The sequence below is a fragment of the Sinohyriopsis cumingii genome, chromosome 1 (genome assembly GCF_028554795.1).
Source record: "Sinohyriopsis cumingii isolate HCF-2022 chromosome 1, ASM2855479v2, whole genome shotgun sequence".
Classification (NCBI taxonomy): Eukaryota; Metazoa; Mollusca; class Bivalvia; order Unionida; family Unionidae; genus Sinohyriopsis; species Sinohyriopsis cumingii.
Genome location: NC_142961.1, coordinates 25,170,926 through 25,183,185, shown reverse-complemented (window position 1 = coordinate 25,183,185; position 12,260 = coordinate 25,170,926). Strand labels below are relative to the sequence as shown.

General features: G+C 34.1%; 1 protein-coding gene across 1 annotated transcript in view; it reads left to right on the top strand.

Annotated features, from left to right (window-relative positions):
* LOC149806566 (protein FAM135A-like) overlaps positions 1 to 12,260 on the top strand; it is a 119,399-nt gene that overhangs the window by 76,207 nt on the left and 30,932 nt on the right. The window contains exons 16-17 of the mRNA XM_089954706.1: positions 4,463 to 4,652; positions 8,195 to 8,346. Coding sequence (XP_089810832.1) covers positions 4,463 to 4,652; positions 8,195 to 8,346 — 342 coding nt within the window. The remainder of the gene's footprint in view (positions 1 to 4,462; positions 4,653 to 8,194; positions 8,347 to 12,260) is intronic.

The following is a 12,260-nucleotide window of genomic DNA, read 5'->3' as shown; positions in this document are numbered from 1 at the left end:
ATATTCATTTAGATCTATTTTAACACAGACTGCTAAACAATATTGCAGTATTATTCCATTTTCTTCCCTTCATTTTATCCTTGTACAGTTGCAAGAATTTGAAATGTAAATGAATAGTTCCCTTCATGTGCCCCAGTGATCTTGACAACATTATAACAGGATGTAGTTCTAATTTGGTCACAACCAAAATGACTGCTGCACTCTGTGATACATCTACCTTTATCTTGCAAATGTTTGTCAGTTTTATCCTCAGATTTGCTAAACAGATTTTGATTCCTCTGTAATTTTCATTGACCTATTGTAAGTCACTCCACTTAAACTTGCATCTTAAAACAATATAATTCCATATACCACAGTTTTGAAACACTCAAGCTGAAATTGATATTACCTAAGTTTGGTATTTTAGATAATTTACATCATGGAATGTTTCTTGGGAATTAAACATGGAGTAAGGTTTTCCCCAGATATGAGGCAAATCTAACCATGCCTTGAATCTCGACATGACTCCTTTGTCTTTCTTCCTGTTTCAGGATTTTTAAAGCATTCAGCCATGTTAAACCTATGTTGCATGCTTCAATGACTTTAGCATTTTCATGAAAATTGATATGTGGATACATCATGATGAAAAAGTAACACAAATATATCTACACTAGGTCAGTGTGACCATATAGTCACACTCAAATAACTTTTGCTATTTATTCATTAATTGTTCAATGTTTTAGACCATGTTTCACCAATAATGATGAATTCGGTATGTGTTTGCATCTCTAAGAAAGTAAATTAACCATACCTTATTTCACCTACATTTATGAAATTTGCATTGTGAATCAATATCAAATTAATTAGGCCAACCGATCAAAAGCTAAATGTGACCTATTTTTCACACTTAGTGACTTTTGTATTTTTGTTACACTTGGTATCTTGGACCCTATATTTCACCTACACTCATGACATGGCATATGGAGGCATCTCATGGAGAATAAGTTGACCATACCAAAACTAGATCACAGTAACCTTATTTTCATGTTTGAGTGTCTCTTGCATTTTCAGCTGTTTGTTTGATTCACCCTTAGTGTCCTTGGCCCTATGTTACCTTAGCATATGAATATTGGTATGTGGATGCATCTCAAGGAGTGTAGCTTCTGTGACTTCAGTTTTTACTTGATTGACTCTCGTATTTTCTTCTGTACCAATCTTTATATTGTTAGCTTCTCTTGGTGAGGACATTCATGTTGACAAGTAAATACTTTGTTTAAAATTGACAAATCTTTTACATTCAAAATACTAAATAAATACCTTGAGTAGCGTCATATTAAGACTTCTTAATATCTGGTCACTAAACTATTATTTAAAATCTTTACCAATTTAAGAATTTTCTTCCAACAGATTCTTAAAGAGAAAATGCAGCCTTCAGACTTGTTATCTATGTATAAAATCTCATTAAATATTTATTGTACCATTTATCAATGTTGTGTCTAATCAAACAAGACATATGACTGCTCTGGTGGCCTAAGTGGTTAGAGCATCTGCCTCGGTTGCAGGAGTTCACAGGTTTGAACTCCTGCTGAGTCATGCCAGAGATGTATAAAAATGGTACTAGCAGTTGCCTCACTTGATGCTCAGCATTAAGAGGTTAGTGTTAGGACTGGTTGACCTGGTTTCAGGATAATGTAACTGGGTGGGACATGATGCTACATGTCTGTGGGATGATGCCCCCATGCTAAACCTCACTATAAACTGCCACACTGCAGACATCATACTGATATAACTGAAAAATTGTTAAAGCAGTTTAAAAAAAAAAATATCCAAATCCAAACAAGATAAAGGCTGAAATTTCATTATAAGAGCACTGCACCATGATGGTTCTACTTAGAGAAAGACTGAATTAATGCTTTTTCTAAATGATGTTGCACTAGCACATCTCTCATGGGTAAAAATTATTTAGGATGAATAGTTTCAGGAGCATACATTCCCATGAGTACTTAAATAATGTTTTATTTAATAATGTCTGGCACACTGTTTGTTGAGTTGGATAATAATAATACAACAGATATGTATGTATAATTATTTTACACTTTTAAAAGCAATAAATACTTCTTCATGCATAACTTATGTAAAACACATACAGCTTTTCTCAATCAGAGTCTTGTAAATGATGGCAACTGACCTTTATAAAAAGTAATTTAAAAATAGAGGAGTTAAGTTATATATGAAAATGTTCAAATACTATTAATGCTGTTTCATTTATTTACTTTATTAGTGCTGGTAAGCCTACAATCACATTTCACAGATCTGGTCAACAGATTGGTCAAGGATTGTATATTTCATTTGACATGGTCAGCTAACCTCATGGTACATAATTCAAAGCATGTGATGGACTTCATTATTTAATGATAGTAGGCATTGTGAATTTAAATTAAATTTTTGTAAATGAATAGGCTTTATATTATGTTTGTTATTTTATAAGACAATGTAGCTGATAATTTGCAACTGAAATTTTATCAAGTTCACTTACACTTATTATAATGGTATACACATGTGTTCTTTCTCTCTTTCTCACATACACAGGTTTATTGGGTCAAGTTCATTAGACCTGATTACTAGTGATGGGAATCGGTCAGAAATTCATAATCGATAATTGGTTCCACTTAACCAACTGATAATCGATTATAATCGGTTACTAAAAGCAAATTTTAATTTTTGTTTGTTATTCAGTTATATAACAATAGTTCAAGATGTTAGTAAATGTACAGGAGTAATCTCTTTTAATGACATGTATACTTTAACCTGATAATAATATTACATTTTTGTCTGTTGTGTTGTTATTTTTGTTCTACCTCTTTGTTAAATGAACGCAACTTTTTATGGCTGATAAGTCATATGCAACTGAAATACTGCTACAATCTTCCAAAATTCTTTCATTCATATGTGATGTGTCTATAATTTTAAGTGTAGAAGGACATGGTTTTCTTGTTTGTCATTGTTTACAAATACTACAAATAATGTTGCATTTAAAACCGAAACAAATCATCAAAATGTGTTTAAATTTATTAACTCAACTATTTAACAACTTGATCATGTAATAATGGCTTATGTTCCTAATTATAAAATTCTGCACTTATGAAATATATGGTTTTATATTTGTAGTTGTGAAGGGAATTAATAAATTTCAGGTCATCTTTAGTGGCTGGGAGTTTTACTAACCTTTGTGCTTTGCATACAACTAAAAAGTAGTCTCCCTTTGCATACAACTAAAATGTAATCTCCCTTTACATATAATCGATTATGGAGTTTCACAATCGATTATCTTATTGGTTCGCTCAACCAACTGATGATCGATTATAATCGATAATCGGAACAACACTACTGATTACTAACAAGGCAGTAACCGGCATTGCTTTATGTGTCACAAATACAGTACTCTTGATGAGAAAATGGCAAACCTCCTGCATCAGAAAATTTTCAAATTCAAGGCTGATTTCTTAATTGATGGGCCATTTGTTCTCCAGTTTTACTGCCGTTATGAATACAATGTACTCATTTGATTGAGTTTGTATTATAATGTAGCCCAGATTTTCCATTTAATATTCTCACATGCAAAATTTGAAACACTACAACTGATTCAAATCCTGTTTTCACTGTTCAGCGTTTTGATAGGGTTTTCAAGGTTTGACTGACTGTACCACTTACAATTTATTTAGGCAGGAGTGTTATAAATAGTTGCAAAATATCATGCAACAGAAACATATCCTGCAAGTATTGTGCAGACAGTATCAGTATCTGAACAAACTTAAAGACCTAATAATGTTTCCTACCTTAAATATTCTCAGCATGTTTTTTTTTAATGTTTTCTAATTTCATGGTGTTTGTTTTTGTAATCATATCATTGTATGTTTTTTATCTTATAGGTGTTGTCTAATGTTGTAAAACGCTAAGAGCTTCTATAGATTAGGTGCTATACAAAGTCCTCATTATTATTATTATTATTAGTGGTGTGAATGAAAAAAATAATATAACCGTTGAGGCAATTATTGCCAATGTAGGTAATTATTGTTGAACCTACCTCATCTGATGCCCGTCATTGGGGTCAGTTTGGTGGCCATGTGCCTGTCCATCTGTCTGCCCATCAGATGTACAGTATGTCCACAGGTTGATCAAGTTTTAGGTTTGGCTCAATGGTAATGTTTCTTTACTTCCTTGCTCAAGATAAGGTTGGCTTAGCAAAAAGGGAATGTCTTGTATGATTAATGTGCCATCTGCCATCCCAATATTTTAAGAGATGCTGGTCCTAAGATACAAATATACTGTCTAAAACCATGTTGGACAGCTTTACCTTTCAAGAGAGCAGTCAGTTGAAGTTTCAGTCGCTTTGGTGGTTATAAGTCTTTCTTTCTCACATGAGTAAATAAATAATTAGCATTTCAAATTATTATTAAAAATGTTTTCCTTTTAAAATCCTTAGGTAACAGTGCTGATCTCAGGTTGGTCAGAATCTATCTTGAGATTGCCCTGCCAGGGTACAAATTGGAATTCCTAATGTCAGAGAGCAACCAAGAGGACACATTTGCTGACTTTGATACCATGACTAACCGTCTTGTCAGTGAGATACTAGGCCATATTGACCTCTATGGCCTGCATGTGGCCAGAGTAAGGTAAGGATCGGACATTTAGGTAGATTTTATCACCGAACAAGGACTGCACTAGGCTAATGCAATAACCTGCCAAAAGTTCACCATACTCAATATGCTAGTGTCACACAAGTTTGCAATACACTCCCAAAACTACAACTCAGTATGCTAGTGTCACCCAAGTCTGCAATACACTCCCAAAACTACAACTCTGTATGCTAATGTCACACAAGTCTGCAATACACTCCCAAAACTACAACTCTGTATGCTAATGTCACACAAGTCTGCAATACACTCCCAAAACTACAACTCTGTATGCTAGTGTCACACAAGTTTCAATTATCTTCCAAAAGTACACAATAGTCAGTATATTAGTGTCATACAAGTTGGCAATAACCACCCAAAAGTACACTAGACTCAATATGCTTTTCATGTGATGAGTACTATGCACATCTGTCAAGTGTCACATTATTATGCATCTACCATGTACATTGGAAGGGTCTATAATGTTATCCATTTCTTTACATCACATCCATCCTTTGCACCCACCTGTATGCCTCAAATTCACATCTGCTTATTGACCTCTGAAGGACATGTCTGCTTATTAACCTCTGAAGGACATGTCTGCTTAGTAACCTCTGAAGGATATGTCTGCTTATTAACCTCTGAAGGACATGTCTGTTTAGTAACCTGAAGGACATGTCTGCTTATTAACCTCTGAGGGACATGTCTGCTTAGTAACCTCTGAAGGATATATCTGCTTAGTAACCTCTGAAGGATATTTCTGCTTAGTAACCTCTGAAGGATATGTCTGCTTAGTAACCTCTGAAGGATATGTCTGCTTAGTAACCTCTGAAGGATATGTCTGCTTAGTAACCTCTGAAGGATACATCTACTTAGTAACCTTTGAAGGACATATCTACTTAATAACCTTTGAAGGACATGCCTGCTTAGTAGTCTTTGAATGAAGCTAAATTTTTCTTCTGCTTCATATAAAATGATGTATTTAAAGTATGACTTTGCCTGTTAAGTCATATTTTTATGTAATTATAGCTTCTGTTTAATTTGGATGTTTTTCCATGCATTTTGATCTAAAGCTTCTTTAGGTGAAACATATGCATCCATCTGACATGTACACATTCTGGTTTATGTGTTTAATTGGCCACTTTGATGGTACTAGTGTTGACACCAGCAGTATGAGTGTTGACCTATAAGACCCACCATGGGTGGGAGACTTTTTAGTGTAGTTTACACAGCTAATGACCTTAGTTTCAGTGAATATGAAGTTTTATGAACCTTGATGTTTGGTGAACACAAAACATACGTAATTATCATAAGCATTTTGGTTCATCTGACATGATATTCGTTGGAACAAGATGTCTGTAACCATTTTTATTACATGATTTAAAGCAACATTTTGATATTCAACTTGTTTAAGTATGGTTAAAATGCCATTGCAGTTGCGGAAAGGCCATAACAAAATGTTATGACATAATGGTGCAGCATCAGGAATTACACAAATCACATCACATTGTGTCTGCCAGCAGACAATGAAAAATATTCTCTTATGGGAATAATTTAATATTATCTGATGTGTGCACACTTACTGTAACATTCACCTTCCATTTTGGTACTCCCGAACAAAGGTAAAGACAAAACAAGAATCAGTTCTTTTATTATTATATCTACTTATTTTTATTTGTCCAGTATATAGCTAGATATGATTACTTCTTGAGTATTTATTTTCTATTTTTTAGCTTACTTTCCATAGGGTCCTGTGAGCTTATGGTGTAACATTGTGTCTGGCATGAGTCATTTATCATATGTTGTGCATCATCCATGTCGGCCATCATTTGTCATACATTGTCCACGTCTTCCATCATCTGTTTTGCATCATCCATCAGCACTGTTCTTTTATGTTTCCATAAAACTGCTAAGCCAATTTCAATAAAAAGTTTGGTATAAATATTTTGTAGGACATGGTCAGTGTTGAACCCTTTTGATAAAATTTGGTAGTAGTGTTATTAGGACATGTGTTTTCAAAATTGTGTCTGAGGTGGCTCCCCAAGCAATGGTATGACTTTCATAGCATCACAGTGGAAAACCTGTTTGTTACTTATTCTTTAGAACAGCTGGGCCAATTTTAATAAATCTTGGTAGCAATGATTCTGAGGACTTAATCAATCAAAATTTTTATGGGGGTGGATGCCCTGTCATTGATATGGCTTTCATTGTAACCATGTGGAAAACCATTTTTCAGTTTATTTTCATGAATGGCTGACCCATTTTTCATCAAACTTGGTAGGATAGTTTGTTTGGTCATGCTTTTTCCAAAACAAAAGTAAGGTCTTTAGGTGTCCACTACAGCAAATAGTGTGATTTCCTTAATACCCAGGAGGAGAACCTAATTTTGACATCTTTACATTGGCTGAGCCAATTGAATCAAATGTGATAGGATTGTTTCTGAGGACATGCTGTATTACATTTTGTGTGTGGTGGCACTCGTAACAGCACTGGCTTCAGTATCAACCATTGTTAAAACCTTTTTTCCTACTTCTTCTCTAGGATGGCTGAAACCAGTTTTTATTAAACTTAAGGAAATATTTTTAAAATAAGATTTATTTCTAGAGTGGTTTCCTTAGCACCAGATGGAACACTTTTGTATACTTCAATAAACTGATTTAGCTGATTTCGATCAAAGTTAGGAATATTTTGCGGGATCTGCTTCACCAGAATTATGCTTGAGATGGCTTCTCTAGCAATGATTTACCAGAATTATGCTTGACATGGCTTCTCTAGCAATGATTTACCAGAATTATGCTTAAGATGGCTTCTCTAGCAATGCTTTACCAGAATTATGATTGAGATCGCTTCTCTAGCAATGCTTCACCAGAATTATGCTTAAGATGGTTTTTCTAGCAATGCTTCACCAGAATTATGCTGGAGATGGCTTCTCTAGCAATGCTTTACCAGAATTGTGCTTGAGATTGCTTCTCCAGCAATGCTTTACCAGAATTATACGTGAGATGACTTCTCTTGCAATGCTTCACCAGAAATATGCATGAGCTGGCTTCTATATTGATTATTTACCAGATTAAGTGTGAGATGACTTCTCTAGCAATGCTTCACCAGAAATATGCATGAGCTGGCTTCTATATTGATTATTTAACAGATTAAATGTGAGATGGCTTCTCTAGCAATGCTTTACCAGAATTATGCTTGAGATGACTTCTAGTAATGCTTTACCAGAATTACGTATGAACTGGCTTCTCTAGCAATGGTATACCAGAACTGTACTACAACTGGCTCCTCTAGTAACAGTTTGGCTCACAAAGTAATGATATGATGAAGCTGTTTTTAACATCTTTTCCATAATAAAAAATTAAAGCAAATTAACATCATCCTATTGTTACTTTTATACAACAAGATGAAAAGGAGCAATTCATTGCAGATCATTACAATTTTGTCTTTTTACCCAATGGTTGGCTAAATCCATTTTAAGTGGAAATTTTGCATAGCATTATCATTTCTAGACTGTATTTCCTAAGGTTTCTTTTTATTTTCAGCTTTGTGGGTCATTCTCTTGGGAACCTAATTATCCGATCTGCCCTGTCACGACAAGAGCTTGCCCACCTGATTCCCAAGATGCACACCATGCTGTCCCTGTCTGGGCCTCATCTTGGTACTTTGTACAACAACAGTGGCCTCGTCAACATGGGTAAGTTGGGGTTTGTTTTATTCTCTAGTTTTAGAGAATAAGATAAACATTTTACACTGTTAAAGCAGAATGTTGTCAGGTCTGTTGCATAGCCATTTCTGTTTTGAATTTTTTACAGGCAGATTTCAAGAGGAATCATGACCAAGGTTGTATGATACTTAGCTTGAAAATGATCTAAAAGAGTTTGATGTTCTTCTTTTACCATTATAATTTGATTGAACTATGGCTCCAGTATATCATTGCATGTTGAACTAGGGTTATTTCCAAAAGACTATGTTGGCAAGGGCTTTTTGGACTAGGGTTTTTCCAATAGACTCTGTTGGCAAGGGCTTATTAAACTAGGGTTTTTCCAAGCTTCCATGACACTATACAAGCACTCGCCTTCTCATCCTGTAATAGTCAAATGGTCAGATTGGCATATGAAAAAGCATTTGTCCATGTGCACTCTGCACCATTGACAAGTACAATTTTATTGTAATATTTCATAAAACTTAACATCTTGCCATATATGTTAATTTTGTTCCACACCATTCATTTCAACAATAATTTCTTCCATGTTTTCATAAATATCCATGGCAGAAAAGTTAGCACTGGGCAACAGTTTACAGTCCGGAGCCAAACCAGAATGCATTGATTGTGTGTCACAGCTTTCTGATATAGACATTGATTTTGATTAAGAGATTTGAGCTGAAATATTACAAACTGAAAGAAACCTGTGTCAAAATTTGCATTTACTCAAATGTCAGGTATTTAAATATTTTCATTTTATCTGACACTAATGTGTTTTTAAGTTTTTTATTCTGAGTTTAATTTACCATTAATTTTTTCTTCCTAGATTAATGCCAGTTGTAAAGTCTAATAAGCAAAGGCAAATTGACAGTAATGATATATATATATATATATATATATATATATATATATATATATATATATATATATATATATATATATATATATATAAAGAATGCACATCATATGGCAAATAACAGTCCTTTCAGGTGCACTGGATCCAGCAAGGAATCGTGTGTCAGGGATTGATTAAGATAAATGCAATAAACTGACAATGAACAGTGCAAAACTAGTGTCTAACTAGCCTAAGCGTTTTCGACTCTCAATGAGTCTTTTTCAAAGGCAAATACAAAATATAGACAAGACAAAGAGTTTATTGTTTTTATATATATATATATATATATATATATATATATATATATATATATATATATATATTACTAGCCTATTTCTAAGAGTCCTTGGGATAAACCCTCACTTTCTGCAAGATAGAAAAGTCAGTGATTATTATATTATTACATATCAGGCCTAATTTCTCAGCCTCGTGGTATCACTTTAGAGCGAAACTATAAGTGATTGTCAAACTAGTTTTTCTAATGAGTTAGTTTCTGTACCGTTACCCTTTACTGTTCTATGACTTGTACATGTGATTCTACAGATGGTAAGTAAAATATACCATTTTAAAGGCCATCTATGGTACAAACTGTTTAATAGTTGAAATCTACCACTTGAAAATTAAAAGATTTTTTTTATAACAATTTTTTTTAAAAACCAATGTTTTATGCATTCTATCAACACATTAGAAAAACCAAACTACTGGGTACCAGAAATGTTCCACCAGTACAACAATTAGTGTGATGATATGTGGCAAAGCAATAGGATTATTGTTAAAGAACAGATGACATGTACACAAACAAGATGTTAATTGATTACTTTATTGTTGGAATCCGGTGAGTTTAAGGCCAGATGCAGGATGTGTTTTATAGGGGGATAAAAGGCAGTCTATGATGTTTTTGAGGCTTTGGTTAAATTGATGTTGTATGTATTTATTGCATTGTGTGACAGTACCCTCAACAACAATGAAATGACCAGGTTAAATTCATGTTGTATATAATGATTGCATTTCATGGCACCCTCAACAATAAATTCATGATGACTAAACGAGGATAGTTGCAAGTCAATATTTCTGTTCTGAGTGAAATAATTTTTCCAGCAGTCTTAAACCACTCACAAACTGCTTTTAATGGACCATCAGATTCCACTTTTTTAAACCATCAGACTTGCTTCTCCCAATTCGATATCTGAGTTCTAATGTTTGTAGTTCTGATGCTATATTATCAGCATCCTTCACCAAAGTCTAACATGAAATATACATTCTAAGATTGAGTTTTCTCTCTTCTTATCACTTGTGCTTTCACTTTTGGCCCTTTTTGTGCCTTGTATTAACATTAATGTCATTTTCATCACAAATCTGTTTTCCAGGCAGATTTGGCTGACTCATTTTTACAAGTCAGTACTTTTGAAAAACTAGTGTAGTATTCTAGTCTAAATTATTTGTACTGAAGTAGGAGTTAATATTATTATTAGTTTTTATTGTTATTATTGTATATTAATGATTGGACAGTATTGAGCAACTCAGATTCTAAGAAAGCTTTGATTATATTCTTGATTTACATACATGTCACCAATTTAAATGAAAACAGCAAAGGGCATCATTTATTTACTGAGCAATCACATGTCCTTACATACACATTTAGTAGAAAATAAGTTTCTTTGAAGTCATTACACCAGACAAGGCTTGACCACTAATTAGTTGCAGTGACTTCATGCCTTTTTACCTAAGTCTAGCCATTAGCTGTTCTTTGGATCTGCCATGATTGACTAAAAATATACAAAGTGGAGCATCACCATGGAAAATGAGGTGTACCATGGGGATATATTACACAGAAAGAATTTGTGTCCTCTGAGAAATACATAGCTGTGATTGTGTCTATGAAGCGTGATTGTCAATGTGACTGTGAATATAACTAGAGCGGTCTGAAGCTGTCCAAAGCTGTCTAAAGTTGCTTAGAGCTATCTGGAGTTTCCAGAACAATTAATGTTACGTGCTGTCGATACATATGTATGTATGTATGTACGTCTGTACATATGTCTGTGCCACGGATGTAGACGTAGCAAAAATTGAAAAAGTGCTGTATACTGTCTGTACATGTAACGTATGACTGTACTCGTGGTGGATTCATAAAGGGTGCGAGCGGTCGATAAGAGTGTGGACCAACCTAAAGAATCGTGCGACCGTACAAGGGGTCTAGCAGCATACGTTTGGATCAATTGTTGTTCCATTGCATTTTTTGTTTATATTCATAAGATTATTTTGATTCTTAGTTGTGTTAAGATTATTTTGAATCTTAGTTGTGTTAAGATTATTTTGAATCTTAATAGAATTTATGTTCGAGATTATGTGAATCTCTATTGTGTAAAATACTGTTTGAGGTGTATGTGCAGTCCGTGAGGGTTCTTGGACCTGTACTTCATTTTGATTTAATATTTTTTTGTTTATTTTCGATGTGTGAATGTTGTGTAGAATGATTTGAGTAAATCGTATGTTGAGAGTGTAAGAGAATCATTGTATTTTTACATCATACATTTATCTTTATTAATTCATTCATAACTTTCCATCTTTCTCACATTGTGTTTGTCTTGTTCATTTAGTCCAAAAACCCACTCGGTTGCAATTCTGCGACATGCAACTGGACACTGACATACTTGATAGAAATACATTAGTCAGTTGTTTATTAGATTCCTGGGGTGGCCAAGTGACCTGAGGCACTTGCCTTTACAGATCACTGACATCTCACCTCTTTCTGTGTGTGTTTGAGTCTCGGGCCTAGCCAACATGGGTATGAGAGAAAGCTTGCCAGTAGCTTCCCATGAGTCAGTGGCTCTTCCTGGTTTTTTCCTGGGTGCTTCATGCACCAGATACACATGGTGCCATGTATGGCCTATCTTTTGATGAATAATGGCATTAAACCACCAAAAACTGTTTATAATATATACCATAGATTTCATCAGGTGGTAGCAGCAAACAGTAAGTTTATCCCTAAAATTTCATACACACCAACCAT